Consider the following 17,561-nt stretch of genomic DNA (forward strand, 5'->3'; position numbering starts at 1 on the left):
TGGGGAATTAAAAAGAAAGTAATGGCAATTACTCTTGATAATGCATCTGCTAATGATTTGTGTGTTGGGTTGTTGAAGGACCAACTTGCTCTTTTGTGTGATGGTGAATATTTGCATAATTGTTGTTGTGCACATATTCTTAATTTAATAGTTCAAGATGGTCTAAAAGTTGTGGATGTAGCTGTGGATAAGATTAGAGAGAGCATTAAGTATTGTAAGGGATCAAATGTAAGAAAACAAAAATTTTTGGACTCTGTTTCAATGGTGAGCATAGAAAATACGAAAGGATTAAGGCAGGATGTACCAATAAGGTGGAACTCCACTTACCTTATGTTGAAAAATTCCTTATACTATAGAAAAGCCTTTGAAAATTTGCAATTTTTTGAGTCTAATTATGTGCATTGCCCATCGTTTGAAGAGTGGAGTAAAATTTAAAAAATTCAATCTTTCTTAGCAGTCTTTTATGAGGTCACTTGTGCTGTTTCTGGGACTAAATACCTAACTGCAAACCTTTAATTCTCTAGTGTGGCTAGGTTGAGATTACTATTGAAAGAGGAAATAGAAAAAACGGAGTCTAGTGATAATCCCTTGAAACTTATGGCCACAAAAATGTATGCAAAGTTTGAGAAATATTGGGCAGACTTCAGCTCCTTGATGGCCATTGCTGTGATTTTGGATCCTCGCTTTAAGTTTCAGATTGTGGAATGGGCTTTTACCAAAATTTATGGGGTTACTAGTTGTGTAGAACTTGCATTGTTATAAAGTAAGTTGTTTTCCCTTTTTGAGGAGTACAATAAGCTTTATCCTTCCCCTGCATCAAAGGAGGCAAACCATTCTTCTCATCAAATGTATGGCACAAGTTACACAACTAATCCACTGACTTCAGAATCTGATTTCATGAAGGTATGATATTGAGTTGTGTAGACACCCAAATGTGGTTCCCCAAAACCAAACCCAGTGATGAACACCTTTTGCGTCGAATCATAATCGAATGAGGTGAAAGTGTGAAAGTTCTAGTCTTGCGGTTGGTTTTTATTAAATTCTTTCTTTCTGTTTTCGAAAACAACTCTATTTTATGAAAACAGCCAATCCAATTTAGTTTGGTCCATTACAAGGGTCCAATAATAGTGTAGTTGGATGGGGCTTGCAAAGAGTTTTCCAACGATATATTATAAGCCCAATTCCGATGAATAATGAGGAAGTTATGGCCAAAATACTAAAATGGGCCCGGTTTGATCTTTACATACGGCCCAATGATATAGGGGAGGGCCCAATGTTAATTATTATTCCTAAAGTTATTGGAATTAATTGTAGAATTCTCTAGAAGGTTTTCTTTAATCCTAATAAGATTAGAATTAATAATTATATTTTTTGATAAGTTTTATTTGGAATAAAATATAATTTTATGAAAAATACGATTTAGGTTTTCATACGGACTTTACAAATCGATTTTGATTCATATGTGGACTCCATGTTTGAAGGCGCGTAGAAATCCAGGCTTTCGCCAGACGACAGGCCTGTCGCCACGCGACAAGCCTTGTCGCCAAGCGACAGACCCTGTCTCCTGGCGACAAGGTCGGTTTTGCAGCGACATAGTGGAGTTTTATTCCTTATCAAATTCTACCTATTTCCGGACTGTTTTCTTATAAATAGGGTCCTAAACCCCCGTTTTTATTCATCTACATCAATCATCTCTCTCTCAAAAAGCTAGAAGCTTTTTCTCTCTATTCTTTTTCTAAACCTTCCCTTTTACAAAATTTCGCATTCACGAGATCTAGACACACCTAGCCAAGTTCGAAGTTGCCTTTGCCCTAGACGTGAAAGGTTTATAATTTCTAAGGGTTTGGTCCCTAATCTCTATTTTAATTATTTGATTTAATTGTTTGATTTTATATTTTCCTTGAAGTTACTAACGCGTGTATTTTGTTATTAGAAAGAGATACGAGGCATCCAAGTAAGTACTTTAATTGTTTAATTGATATTATGATATAGAAATCATTCTTAGATTGTTATTTTGGTTCCTAGTATCATGTTAGGATGCTTTCCTTAGTATGATATTTAGGGTGATTTGCTTATATCAATTATGATTTCTAGGATGCTTCCTATTCTCTTTTCTAATATCATGTTAGTACCATGTTAGGGCTAAAGCTTTGATCTTTATTGCTTAGTGACATGCTAGGATTTGTTATTAATCTTGTCAGTATCATGCCTAGGATCTTGCTATTATTAAGCTTTATTATTAACATGATTATTATTGTCATAATTATTGTTATTATTATTTATGATGATTATTATGTTGCTTGATGCTTTTTATTGTTATTGCTTGATCACGCCTTTTATGCATGCCTAATGGGAATTTGTACTTGTAATCACGCTTAATAAGATAATTAATAATCTTGTTTAGGGTTAATTTGATTATAATTCAAGTGATCGCCAATAATAGTTTTTCTTGTGCATTAAATTCAACCAACATAGGTAAACAGGTTTAGGGTTAATCTGTTGTTTGCATGTTAGTCAGAAAGCGCACATGAATACGAGAAGAATGAAGTAGAGGCCTATTTTTAGGGCAAGTTCAATCTTTTTTAGGTTGGATTTGTACCTTCATCCCCGAACCCTATTTGGTTCAAGACCTTTTGGAGTTGACGATCTCATGGATCGTTAAGGGGTGTAACCTTCACTCTGTGAACGGTTTACAAGTTCCGAAAACTTGTTGGCAACTCTTTTGCTCTAGCTTCCTTCCCTTTGGACGCCACCATGCTTAAGTGTATGATCACAGTGGGGTTCAAGCTTGGGGTTAATGGCTTGAAATATCCCCTACAGTTTTTGGCGACTCCACTAGGGAGGATTTCTATTTTAATTCCTAAAATTTATTTCGGCAATGATTTAGAATGAGTGGATGAGACTCGAAAAGTTCTAAGTATTTCATGTGCGTAATTTTGATTAGCATTATTGTCATATGCATAAAAATGGTCCTCATTGGATAGACCATCCGAAATGAGTCAAAAACATAGGATTTTTACACGTAGGAAATTTGAGAAATATCTTTCACAACTAGAATTGAAATAACGCTGCGAAATCTGGAAAATTCTAAGAACGTAGATACCTACTGAGGCATGTAGGAACTAGTGCCTAGAAAACAGGGCTTGTCGCCTGTAAAGTGCTTCTGTCTCCTGGCGACAGGGGTAATTTTGCGGCGACAATCCCTGTAGTCTGGCGCCAAGTTCTTCCAATACTGAGCCAGAACTCTGCCTTCTTGTTTTGACCATTTCTAGCACTGTTGGCTCGATTCTACTTCCTGATTGAGTTTTTCTCACTTTTATGAAACCCATATCTGTTCTACACGCTCCATCTACCCAATCGAACGCTCCTGGCAACGACGGGTACATCCGAGTCTGTGAATCCACCAAACCGTGGAAGCAAGTTTTTAACTTGCGGGGTCCCATCCACTCGCGCCAACCCTTCCAAAGGTAAGGCTTCCGCGCGGTGCATCCGGACTCATAACCATGGACCCTCTTTGACTAACCCATATCCTGAACTTTAGAGAACTAGAGCCATGGTTAGGTTGCAAACTCATTGCATCATATCGTGACTATTTGAACTACTTGTGCATTCTTTTCTTGTGCATACCTTTTATGTGTTAACCGTTTGTTTGACTTGTGTTTAAGTCTAAATAAACCAATTAATGACTAGAAAGGACTTTGTCTAATTAATTAATTTGGCTAATTAAAGACTAATCAAGTAATCAATTTGACTTAGTACGACTGTAGGCATGTCCCCTTAGAGTAAACTTACTGGAAACAGTCCCAGATTAATGTTCCAGCAATGGCGCAGGAGTTTGGGCTGTGGCGCCGCAGTTTACTGCTTGTCGCCTGGCGACAGATTTGTCGTCTGGCGACAAGCTTTAAACTTTGGCGACAGTTCTGTTGTTCCGGCGACAGTCCAGATTCTTACTCGAGTCATCACGACGAGTCTAATTAACAGTCTGCTAATCAGTTTAATCAATTTGTTAAGTCCTTAATTGAGTCTAGGCACCTAGTCCAATGGTCATACACAAGAGTCAAAGCATGTCACTTGCACTCACTTATAAAACACACACTTAACATGTATGTCACACCTTGACCATGTCTAGAGAGTCTTGAATGCGCGTTTTCCGTCATTTTTTTTAGGGGGGTAAGTCGGATATTAATCCTCCAATTAAACCACTTGTTTGAAACCATTCCCAAAAGTATACACCCTATCTAGTTTTCTTTTTAAAACCATAAAATCAAAGTCAATTTGAGTCAAGTCATTAAAACAAATATGGATTAATCTACAGCGCGTGGTTAAGAAAGGAAGGGCGTTTAATCAAGGATAACACTTTCGTTCAAGTCTCACTTTTGATAAGCCAATCAATCGAAGAAGAAAAGCTAAGAAGACAATGGCAAGTCAGGAAGAAGTCAACGAACTCAGGGGACAGGTAGCTAACATGGCTGAAATGTTAAAGAGTCTGACTTTTCAAATCAATGACCCTGCAAGACAACAACAGATGGAGCTCATCCAGGAAAGCTTGAGCAGATTATCTAATGACTATAAATTGCAAGGCATTAGCTCACAAGGGGTCTCGGTGGACAAGGATCTTCTTCCGCAGAAGTTCAATGCCAACGACATCCCAAAATTCAAAGCAATGGATAACCCTTATTTTCATTTAAGAGCTTTTGAAACTGTAATTAATATTAAGGGAATAGACAAAAAAGCTTTTCATTCTGTATTTTCTCTATCTTTAGAAACCGTTTATCAGCAATGGTACTTCTCTCTTGATAAAGAGAAAACCTCTAGTTGGGAGTCAATTGTAAACGCTTTCATTGATAGATATAAATGCAATATTCAAGTTGAAACTGATCATAGGGAACTTGAAATACTCAAGCAGAAAGAGAATGAAGGCTTTACTTCTTTCTTTAATAAATGGAGGGAAACGTCTGTAAAGATGGTTGAGGTGCCTAGTGAGAAAGAATCTGTGAGGATGTTTATCAAGAACCTCCAAAAAAAATATTCTAAGCATCTCAAATACCAAAATAACTTGCACACCTTTATGGCCGTCTATGACATTGGTATCAATATTGAAGACGACCTAGCTAAACAGAAAGCTGGTAACAGTACCTCTAGTAGTGGCTGGAAAGGCAAGAAGAACGACAATCCTTCTTCTTCCAAAACCACCCACTCAAATAATGTTAGAACCTTTAATTTGAGTGAAGTCCTCGCCATGAATAATCAAGGACAAAAGAAACCACTTAGGAGGAACTGTACTCCTATTGGTATGAGTTATGACACCGCATTCGATCACTTACATGCAAAAGGTTTTATAACTCCCATAGGACCGTTTGGGGACCCACCTGTCGAGAAGAGAATGACTAGCTGGAACCCCAATGCACATTGCAAATATCATCAGGGTAGGGGCCATCTCACAGAAAATTGTTGGAAGCTTAAGGAAGCAATCTAAGATTTAATTGATAACAACAAACTTCCATTGCCCCCTGCAACCAAGAAGCCAAGTATTAATAACGCACCATTGTAGGATTTCTTGGCTATTTCCGATGAGGAAAATCAGGTTGATCCCTCCAAGCTCATCACTCCAGCAGAGGATTTAGTGCGAGGATGGCGCAAGACAGTAAAAGTGACTACTGTAAACGGAAAGAAGATCTCAATAACTACAGGAAAAGGGCCAATGTTCGAAGAATCGTCTGAGTTAGAGTCTTCCCCTATCGAGTCCTCTAAGTCTCTAGTTGTAGCACCTCCCTCTAATTCTTCTATTTCATCATCTACTCCTAGGATAGTTAGCAATCAAGTCCCAACGGACATTTCTTTATTCGATGTAATGATTTCTGAGTTTAATAATATGTCTTCTTCCCCTTATTCCTCGTGTTTCTCTTTAGCTCCAGATGACGAGTATTGCTTAACTAACGATGAAAATGACAAAGAAATCATTAAAGCAATGGAAACACTTGAAAATAAAACACCAATAATTGAGGACACTGAAACGGTTGATATCTCAAAAGATCCAACCATCAAAAGAGAAGTTAAAATCGGACTCACGTTAAACAAAGATGAAAGAACCGATTTAATTAATCTACTTAAAGAATTCATCGATGTATTCGCATGGTCATATGAAGATATGCCAGACATTAATAGAGAAATAGCTCAACACACTATACCACTAATCCCAGGAATGAAACCTGTAAAACAAAAGTTGCGTCGAGTGAAACCCGACGTAGCTCTCAAAATAAAAGAAGAAGTACAAAAGCAAATAACTGCAGGTTTTATTAGGGTATCCAAATACCCCGAATGGGTTGCAAATGTAGTCCCAGTTCCAAAAAAGGATGGTAGGGTTCGAATGTGTGTCGATTATCGAGATCTAAATAAGGCAAGTCCAAAGGACGACTTCCCTTTACCACACATCGATATTTTGGTAGATAATACAGCGAATAACGCATTTCTCTCATTTATGGATGGATACGTAGGGTACAACCAGATCCTCATGGCCGAAGAAGACATGGAGAAAACAACATTCATAACACCTTGGGGTACTTACTGTTACACGGTAATGCCATTCGGGTTAAAAAATGCGGGTTCCACTTACCAACGAGCAACAACTGCCTTACTCCATGACATGATGCATAAAGAAGTCGAAGTATACGTGGACGACATGATTGTGAAATCTAAAGATCGTCCAGGACATCAAGTGGCCTTAAGGAAATTCTTCGAGAGGCTAAGAAAATACAACATGAGGTTGAATCCATCCAAGTGTACTTTTGGAGTAACCTCAGGCAAACTCTTGGGATACGTCATAAGCTCTAGAGGAATAGAGATAGACCCAACCAAGATCAAAGCAATCATGTCAATGCCACCGCCCAAAACCGAGAAGCAAATTCGAGGATTTATTGGCCGGTTGCAATATATAAGTAGGTTCATATCCAAGCTAACAACAATATGTGAACCAATATTCAAGAAGCTTAAGAAAAATGTGCCAGTAATATGGGACGACGAGTGTCAAAAAGCCTTTGAGAAGATCAAAGCCTATCTCGCCAATCCTCCCGTATTAACCCCAGCGCTTCCAGGAATTCCTCTAAGGCTGTACTTAACAGTCACCAAAGAAACCATGGGAGCTATGCTCGCTCAAGAGGTAGAAGGAAAAGAAAACGCCATCTACTACCTAAGCAAAAAGATGCTCGAATATGAAACACGCTATACACCACTTGAGAAATTGTGCCTCGCATTGGTGTGGGCCACAACCAAGTTAAGACATTACATGCTTGTTCACACAGTCTTTGTAGTGTCACGAATGGATCCTCTCAGATACTTATTCAATAAATCCACGCTTAACGGACGCATCTCAAGATGGATAGTCAACCTAGCCCAGTTTGACGTGAGATTCATGCCTCAAAAGGCTATTAAAGGATCTGTAGTCTTGGACTTATTAGCGGACTTTCCAATAGAAGATTCGACACCAATACATGACAATGAATTTCCAGATGAAGACTTAATTGCACGGAAGATGATACTTGGACTTTATACTTCGATGGAGCCTCGAACCAAAAGGGATGTGGTGTAGGAGTCCTATTAGTATCACCTAAAGAGGAGCATGTTCCAATTTCAATAAAGTTAAATTTCGACGGTACCAACATCGCTGCAGAGTATGAAGCATGCGTGGTAGGCCTCGAAACAGCTTTAGCATTGGGTGTAAAGAAACTTCGAATATTCGGAGATTCTTCCTTGATCATCAACCAAATCTCCAAAAGATGGAAAGTAAGGAGCGAAAGCTTAGCCCCTTACCAAACCTATCTGGAAACTCTCACCGATCAACTGGAAAAGGTGGAATACACATATCTACCTAGAGAAGAAAACCAATTCGCCGATGCCTTGGCAAGACTAGCCTCAATGGTTAGGATTCTTAAGGAAATTGAGCAAATGCCTCTAACGATAGAGAAAAGACACAAACCAGCATATATTCAATCTATAGAGGATGATGAAACAATCCAAGAAGAAGAAGAGGAAGAAGAAAAACCATGGTATACCGACATACTCAATTATGTCACCAAAGGAGAATACCCTCCTCATGCTGACAAAAGAGCAAAACGAGCTTTGAGACTTTTGGCTTCCCAATACGTACTCATAAATGATGAGCTACACAAAAGGGTACCTAAAGGTCGAGCCCTATTATGTGTAGCCAAGAAGGACGCTCAAAGAATTATGAGAATAGTCCACGAAGGAGTATGTGGAACACATGTTAATGGCAAAATGCTAGTCCAAAAGATAATGCGAGAAGGATATTATTGGACTACCATGAATAGGGATTGTCATCAATATGTAAAAAGGTGCCCTAAGTGCCAAATTTATGCAAACTTGCAGCATATTCCTCCATCCCTTCTCTACACCTACACCTCACCATGGCTATTCTCAACATGGGGAATCGATATAATCGGAAAAATCACACCTCCTGGAACAGGAGGTCACTAATACATCTTAGTAGCAATCGATTACTTCACAAAGTGGGTAGAAGCACAATCATATGTTAAACTCACTGCAAAACATGTAGCACTCTTTATCGAAAGGAATATAATTTGTCGATACAGAGTCCCACATGAGATGATAACTGACAATGGAACTCACTTTCAAGCCGAATGTGAAGAATTGTTACAAAAGTATGGTATTCAACATCACCATTCTTCCCCTTACAAACCTCAAGCAAATGGAGCAGTTGAAGCAGCTAATAAAAATTTAAAAACTATCATCGAGAAAATGACAGAAAATTACAAGGATTAGCCTGACAAACTCCATTTTGCACTTTGGGGTTATCGCACGTCAATTCGAACGTCAACAGGAAACACGCCATTCGCCTTAGTCTATGGAATGGATGCCGTACACCCTGTAGAACTAGAAATACCTTCTCTACGCATTGTGTTAGAAAGTAAACTCGATGAAGTTGAATGGACTAGAGCACGGTATGAAGAATTAATTCTACTTGATTAAAAACGACTAGAAGCTCTACATCATACCCAATGCTACCAAACTCGTATGGCTAGACACTTCAATAAAAAGGTCAAGACAAGAAACATCAAGGTTGGAGACTTGGTACTAAAAGCACTAAAGAAGAATGTGTTGGATCCAAGAGGCAAATTCAGGCCCAATTGGTCCGGACCATACATTGTCAAAACAATCCTGTCAGGAGGTGCAGCTCAGTTAACCGACATGGACGGTAATGAACTCTCAAACATGACCAATCTTGACCAACTTAAGAAGTACTACCCATAATTACTTGAGTAGGACGCTCAAGAGAGCTACGTTTGGCCTGATTCCTTAAGAAAGGATACGTAGGCAACCCTTTAAAGGGTGCGGCCACTTTAATTACCAAGCATTTCGCGTCCCAGCATTGACAAAAACGTTAAAAAAAAAAAAATATTGTCGCCAGACGACAAGCGTGTCGCCAGGCGACAAGGCGAAAAGTTTGGCGACAGACTCGTATGAGCGACGCCAATTTTCTCCGGATATCTGGACAACCTTGGTGCATTCTGGAAATTTTTTCGACTTCCGTACTTGAAGAAATTTTTTTCGGAAAAAATATTTTAAGTTGTTTTCATTGCTTTAAATGAACAAATGTAAAGTTAATTTAATTAAAAAGCTGAAATTGCATTAATAAGTAAAAGAACTACATCATTGATGGAATTTAAAGCTTAAAAAATTAAAATTAACTTAAAATGTCTAATAAATCGAAGGAAAAGCAATACTCTAATCTTTCTTTTCTTTCTTCATTCTTTTCCAATTTTTGTTAGAGGCTTCTTCTTCATCCATCACTTTTGCTAAGAGATATCCATTAGAGGCTCTACATTCGATTTTAGTACGGATAATCTCTCCCACAGCTAAAACTCCATGCTTCTTCTCTACCCAAACCTTATTTTCTGAAGAGTCCACCTTTCTTTTCCCTTTGTCTTTTTTAGCACTCTTCTTTTTAGGCGCCACATGAGTCTTAAACTCAACTCTTTCACCTAGGCGTTCCTTCGCAGGCATTTTCTTGTCACCAAGGCGAGTCTTCACATTGGTCTTCGCTATTTTGGTTCGGTCCTTTTGAGATCTACCAGTCAACCATCGCTTCACATCATTGGACAAAGAAGGTGGAGTCTTTTGGGTAATCACTTTCCATAATGGCCTAGCACACCAATACCCGTCAAAACGTTCAACTTCTTGTGAAACCGGGAATTCATAAGGGCGACGAAGATCTCCCGTAGGAATGGTTTGAGCAATCCCATATTGCCTCTTTACTTTGCAGGGATAATAAAAGGTCAATTTTGACAAACTAGGAAGACGACAAAAGGGTTGAGTATTACAACCAATCATCTTTTCAAGCTTCCACCAGGGAATGACCTATTTAATGAAGAAGTCACAACATGCAAACACTTTGCCCCACTCACGGCGACCCATCTTCAAGGAGAAACGCTTCTTTCGTCGAACAAAGCAATTGGGGGTATATTTGTCAATATTATCAGGAGGACCAATCAATTCTAGTCTCTCCATGAGCCACATCTGTAAAAATCAATGCACATAATCAGTATTGCTATACAAAAATATATTTTTTATTTCTGTAATTACGAATATTGTTTTTCTACCTGTAATAAAATTGGAGAGCCTCGAAAGGTGCTTCTGGATTCTTTTTCAATTCATCAAGACTAAGCATAGTCTCTCCAACGATTAATGGCATTGGATTTCTCCCAAATTCGATTTGTTCTAGCACAGATATTATAATTGCTTGACCATCATTATTTTTACCATTAGTAAGAAAATATTGGCTAAGCATGCAAAAGAGGAAAGCTCTTCTTCTATAGACATGAAAAGATTCGGAGCGTGGTCTATCAAAATAAAAACGTGCAAATTCTTTTAAATCAACATTATTACCATGCACTATGTTTTTTTAGATCTTTACCTCTAAGGTCAAGGAAACGCTCATAATCTTTGTAATAATACTCACTCACCGTAGGCATTACCACAAGATTTAATGGAGGAAAGCCTAGAATGGCACCAAACTCTTCTGGTAAAGGCGAATTTCATCATAGCCTAATCTAAAACAATGAGTATTAGGATCCCAATATTCTAAGGCGGTATGAATGAAGTCTATATCAAGATCTACCCCCTTTATGCCATAAATACCCCCCATATGGAAAAAGTCAAGTTCTTTTCTCTCCTTAGCAGTTAAAGAACGACACCACTCACGAGTGAAATCACAAAAACTCTTTTTAATTAAAGCCATGATTAATTTTTGAGCTAATCTACTCGAATTATACAGAAATCGGCAGATTTGGGGGCTATTTATAAACAATTTTTTTTGGCAGATTTCGAATTCTGTAAGGATTTGGAAAACCAAGTATGTCGCCAAACGACAAGTTTGTCGCCTGACGACAACGTCTGTCGCTTGGCGACAAAGCTTGTCGCCTGGCGACAAAAGGATACGCGTGGCGACAACGCGTCTGAGCAAGCGACAATTACGCGCTATGCAACCCGCGTTTTTCTGACTTCGATTCGACTTTGATTTTGCACATTACACCCTGTTATTCAATACCCTCATACATTGCCTTTTTCTTTTTGATTAAATTGAGCTTAGGCTTATTTTTAGTCGACATCATTTTATTTTTCATTTCTTCTTTTGGGGGAGAAAGTCGGATACCCTCCATCGATAATAAAAATGACGGAAATTCTAATTTTTGCGCAAAAATTAAGTCACAATTGCACACACTCACATGCACATAAAATGAAAAATAAAATGCAAAGATAAAACAGGCTTAATATAAAAGGTTTGTATATACAATATGAGTCATATAATACAAAAGACAAAGTCCTATGAAGTCAAATAAATAAATGAGCACAGGTACAAACTATGGCGTCGGAGGCCGTAAATGATGAGGTATGCCCATCATATCAAAGAACGTTGTAGTCCGGGGAGTATGCTCCTCACCATCTCCTAACCCGTCAATTGGTGGAAACCTCAGCTCAGGGCCCACCCACCCAGGCTCACCAATCGACAACGGCTGAGGTTGCAAGGGCTGCTGCGACGACGAGCCGACCTCGTACGTCCCACCACCCATCGAAGGAGCCGATGTCGCACCTCCTTAGCCCGTCGGCCCAGCAAAGACATCCTCAGGTGAAGAAGCCGAGCCCTCGGTCGGAGCAGCCTCAGACCGGCCACTTTGGCCTCTATCAGAAGTGCGGCGACACCTTGAGCTAGATCTACTCGGCTCTCTCCTAGCCTCGGGTCTCGACCGAGTGCGGGGTGAAGGAATAGGCTGTCCCTGCAAAGGTAAATCAAATCAGACACTAAGGAAAGAATATAATGAAAGGTGATACAAAAGAAAGACAAGAGAGATACCTCCTCAACGTCGTTCCTCCGACAGGTAGCTCGGTCTCGTAACCGCACGAGCTGGCTAGGAAAGCCGTCTATACACCTCGCCATAGCTGTCACCACCTCGCGAGAAAACTGTCAAAGGAATAATGTCAGTGATAATACAGAACAAATACAAAAGCCAGAAAATAGATAAACTCACCCGAGTCTGGTGACGAGGAATGGAGCGCTCCACAAAACGTTGATCCTCGGGGGCTGGAGGAATCATCTCCTCAATCGGTCCGAACGTACCCTGGTAATAGATAGACATCCTCGGAGGGACGAACTCCCTAGGCCCAGCCTGATAAAATAAAATTCAAATGATCAAAATTCGCTTGGGGGCTACCAAAAGAAAAATAAAAAGTAAAGCATACCGCTGCCTCCTCAGACAAAACAGGGGCCAGCGCTAGCAAAGGCAGCAAGTCATCCTTGTAACTCTGCTCTAAATGGACATGAGACCGCCAGGGAGTGCCAGGAGACGACCGACTCGCGCAGTCACGCATCAACGCCTCATGAAACGTATGTTGAGGCGGGCAAGCAGGGACGACGAAAACATCCGAGGAGTGCTGAATAGCTACTCTCTCGCCAAGATACACCGTAGCGTCATACGTCCCTTGAAAATAACGACGCTCGGTAGTATATCGCGCGGCTAGAGCAGGTATAGATAAATCAGCCCACGGTCGGTATACCACGTCAAGCTCCTACAAAACAGCTATGTAAGATCAATGCACTCAAAAGAGAAATATCAAAAAAAAAAAAAAATCAAGTGTTCACAAGAACCTACCGAGAGGATAAGATCTCAAATGCGTGCAGTCTCGACCTGGCCAGTACGACCTCCCCAACCAGCGCCGACGGGAAGCTCGCGAGGTGAAGGTCTCACCAGCGCAAGCGAGGGGAAGTACTCGTAGAACCAAATCTACATAGATAAGGAAAAGTCAGTAAATGCTTACACGAGTCTAGAGCTAATTTCAAAAGGATGGAAATATACCTCTACGACCCTCCAAAAACTGGAAAGTGCGACCTCTCCAGACAAGGCCCTATGACGGCAGGAACGTCGCAAGCCGAGAAGAAAGTCAGCATAGGCCAAGCTGGCCCAGTCATACGTCCCTACCAGGTGAAGGTCGCGAACAACTCTTAGGTAGTAGAGGAGCACTCGACTACCCTTGTCAGGAGAAAAGGTCCCTGACAGCAAAATAAGAACAAAGATGCGCACCCGTTGCTCGCGAGTGGTCGCATCATCCTCAAAAGCCGCCACCAAGGTGGAACGGCGGATGCACCGGGAACTAAGCTGCCCCGGCTGAGCCTCAGCACGGGCCTGAACAGCAATCGGACCCAATAACTCCGAAACCATCGGTGAGTAGACAGTAATATCACTGTCAAATGGCAGTGGAGAAGAACGAAACTCCAAACCTGTGATGAGACTGAAGTCGGCAGGAGTGACCGTCATCTCACCCTAGGGAAAGTGAAAGGTGTTGGTGGTGTCCCAAAAGAACTCCACCAAAGCTCGGACAACGAGGTTACCCCCATCATAGGAGTACATGGCCTGAGTAGCCCGAAAGAGGGGAGTCAACCCACAGGACTCCCAGAGCTGTCGCAACACCTCGTCTCTGCTGAAATACGCTTTATATAGCGTGCTGATGACGTTGTTGCCAGAACCATGACTGCGAGTCCTCCTGCTGATGAACCCGCGTCGCACGCGCTCAGAGATAAGGTGCTCGGGAGAAAAGAAAAGAGTGCGCTCATCCCATTCTGGAAGAGGTCCAAGTCTAGTAGAAGGGTCCTCACCCTCGCCGACGAGCTCGTCCTCCTGGCGTGCGTCCCTCGACTAAGAACTAGAGCCGCGTTGCCTAACCATGCTATATTATGCAAATAATAAGATTAAGGCTCTATGGTATCTAAGGTTCGCCTAGCCGCATGATACTATGTTCGCAAAAATGGAGTACGTAGTACAAAAAATAGAGCACAATTTCAACATGAGCGTAATTAGCATTTTCATGTAATTAAACAATACTATGATAAATATTGTGACAAATTGTTCAAGAATAACTAGTAAAAACATCAAGAACGGATCACATTGTTCTTCACAACCTCAAGAGGTCCATCAATGGTGAATCGCTTATTTCTTCACCAAATCGAGTCAAACAAGTCTCAAAACACTCCCAAGGCAATGCATAAACATAATCAAGCAAGTTCAAGGCATAAAATTCAGCAAAAGAAGCGAATTAAGCAAAAACATGTTCGAATTTCCGAAAAATTCGTGAACAAAGAACGCCCAGCGAAAACCGAGTTGAGTTTGAATAAAACTTACATGGATCGGGAAAATAGATGGAATAAGCTTTGATTTGAAACAAGTTTGAGCGAATTCGGTTGAGAATTGAGCGAGAACGAGAAGGTCGAAGTTTTAAAGCAAATGTGAAAAACAGAATAGCAGCAGCGGAAAATGAAGAAGAAAGGGAGGGTATTTAAAAAACCCGACCCTGTCGCCAAACGACAATTTTGTCGCGTGGCGACAAAGCCTGTCGCCTGGCGACAAGCAGAAAAAGCGGCGACAAGCAGTTCCGGCTAGCTCTGGAGCGGCGACAGGGTACAGGGCTCCATAATATGGTTATGTGAACCTCGTGCAACAATTTTGGGTTCCTTGGTACGCCAGTTAGCCCCTCTAAGCAACTTGACATGATTTAATGATCGAATGAGGTGAAAGTGTGAAAGTTCTAGTGTTGCGGTTGGTTTTTATTAAATTCTTTCTTTCTGTTTTCGAAAACAACTCTATTTTATGAAAACAGCCAATCCTATTTAGTTTGGTCCATGACAAGGGTCCAATAATAGTGTAGTTGGATGGGGCTTGCAAAGAGCTTTCCAACGATATATTATAAGCCCAATTCTGATGAATAATGAGGAAGTTATGGCCAAAATACTAAACTGGGCCCGGTTTGATCTTTACATACGGCCCAATGATCTAGGGGAGGGCCCAATGTTAATTATTATTCCTAAAGTTATTGAAAGTAATTTTAGAATTCTCTAGAAGGTTCTCTTTAATCCTAATAAGATTAGAATTCATAATTATATTTTTTGATAAGTTTTATTTGGAATAAAATATTATTTTATGAAAAAAAAGATTTCGGTTTTCATACGGACTTTACAAATTGATTTTGATTCATATGTGGACTCCGTGTTTGAAGGCGCGTAGAAATGCAGGCTGTCGCCATACGACAGGCCTGTCGCCACGCGACAAGCCTTGTCGCCATGCGACAAACCCTGTCGCCTGGCGACAAGGTCGGTTTTGCAGCGACAGAGTGGAGTTTTATTCCTTATCAAATTCTACCTATTTCCGGACTGTTTTCTTATAAATAGGGTCTTGAACCTCCGTTTTTATTCATCTACATCAATCATCTCTCTCTCAAAAAGCTAGAAGCTTTTTCTCTCTATTCTTTTTCTAAACCTTCCCTCTTACAGAATTCCGCATTCACGGGATCTAGACACACCTAGCCAAGTTCGAAGTTGCCTTCGCCCTAGACGTGAAAGGTTTATAATTTCTGAGGGTTTGGTCCCTAATCTCTATTTTAATTATTTGAGTTAATTGTTTGATTTTATATTTTCCTTGAAGTTACTAACGCGTGTATTTTATTATTAGAAAGAGATACGAGGCATCCAAGTAAGTACTTTAATTGTTTAATTGATATTATGATATAGAAATCATGCTTAGATTGTTATTTTGGTTCCTAGTATCATGTTAGGATGCTTTCCTTAGTATGATATTTAGGGTGATTTGCTTATATCAATTATTATTTCTATGATGCTTCCTATTCTCTTTTCTAATATCATGTTAGTACCATGTTAGGGCTAAAGCTTTGATCTTTATTGCTTAGTGACATGCTAGGATTTGTTATTAATCTTGTCAGTATCATGCCTAGGATCTTGCTATTATTAAGCTTTATTATTAACATGATTATTATTGTCATAATTATTGTTATTATTATTATGATGATTATTATGTTGCTTGATGCTTTTTATTGTTATTGCTTGATCATGCCTTTTATGCATGCCTAAAGGGAATTTGTACTTGTAATCACGCTTAATAAGATAATTAATAATCTTGTTTAGGGTTAATTTGATTATAATTCAAGTGATCGCCAATAATAGTTTTGCTTGTGCATTAAATTCAACCAACATAGATAAACAGGTTTAGGGTTAATCTGTTGTTTGCATGTTAGTCAGAAAGCGCACATGAATATGAGAAGAATGAAGTAGAGGCCTATTTTTAGGGCAGGTTCAATCTCTTTTAGGTTGGATTTGTACCTTCATCCTCGAACCCTATTTGGTTCAAGACCTTTTGGAGTTGACGATCTCATGGATCGTTAAGGGGTGTAACCTTCACCCTGTGAACGGTTTACAAGTTCCTAAAACTTGTTGGCGACTCTTTTTCTCTAGCTTCCTTCCCTTTGGACGCCACCATGATTAAGTGTATGATCACAGTGGGGTTCAAGCTTGGGGTTAATGGCTTGAAATATTCCCTACAAGTTGAAACTAATATTTTTTATGTATGGTAATTGTTTGATCGTATATGCATGGAGTTGAAAATAATAATTTTTATCTCTTTTCTATTATTCTTAGGATTTTGATTCTTTTTCAAGCCCAGAGTTTGTCGTTTCTCCTAAGAGTGAGCTAGAACTTTATTTAGAGGAAGCAAAGTTACCCCGAGACGCAAAAGTTGATATTCTTGCTTATTGGAAGAACTACCAGTTTTGGTTTCCTATTCTCTCTCAAATGGCAAGGGAAATTTTAACTATTTCATTGTCTACTGTGGCTTCCGAAGCTGCATTCAGCATAGGAGGGAGAGTGCTTCACAAGTTTAAAAGTTCAATGAAGCCTGAAACAGTTGAAGCTGTGACTTGCCTTCGGGATTGGGCATATTAGGAAGAAGGTAAATGGTTAATTTTTAAATATCTTAATTCTTAAACATTTTACATATTATTCTTTATATCTTTAATAGTTAGCAATTAAATCTTTTTTTTTTGCTTGTCAGCTCTTGAAGAACTCAAAGTCAATGAGATTTGTGATGATATAACTCAGTTGAAGTTAGATGTGGATGATTCTCCTCCTTCAAGCTCAAATGAAGCAAGTAGCAGTCGAAGACCTCAAAGTGGAGCAGCAAGCACAGTTAAAC

General features: G+C 39.7%; 1 protein-coding gene across 1 annotated transcript; it reads left to right on the forward strand.

Annotated features, from left to right (window-relative positions):
* The first annotated feature begins 21 nt into the window (after positions 1 to 21).
* On the forward strand, positions 22 to 17,311 carry LOC145566540 (zinc finger BED domain-containing protein RICESLEEPER 2-like). Its single transcript, XM_081625927.1, has 4 exons — positions 22 to 311; positions 525 to 729; positions 787 to 903; positions 17,009 to 17,311. Exons 1-4 carry the CDS (start codon positions 22 to 24, stop codon positions 17,309 to 17,311), a joined length of 915 nt encoding a protein of 304 aa, XP_081482053.1.
* Positions 17,312 to 17,561: the final 250 nt, after the last annotated feature.

This window comes from Chenopodium album, chromosome 11, assembly GCF_948465745.1.
Source record: "Chenopodium album chromosome 11, dcCheAlbu1.1, whole genome shotgun sequence".
NCBI lineage: Eukaryota > Viridiplantae > Streptophyta > Magnoliopsida > Caryophyllales > Amaranthaceae > Chenopodium > Chenopodium album.

Bases quoted from the DNA above. Each gene is read 5' to 3' on its own strand.
- LOC145566540 (XM_081625927.1), top strand. From the start codon at position 22: ATGGCAATTACTCTTGATAATGCATCTGCTAATGATTTGTGTGTTGGG. The intron at 730-786 runs GTTACTAGTTGT...TCCCTTTTTGAG, and splicing joins CTTTTACCAAAATTTATGGG to GAGTACAATAAGCTTTATCC. The intron at 904-17,008 runs GTATGATATTGA...TATTATTCTTAG, and splicing joins CAGAATCTGATTTCATGAAG to GATTTTGATTCTTTTTCAAG.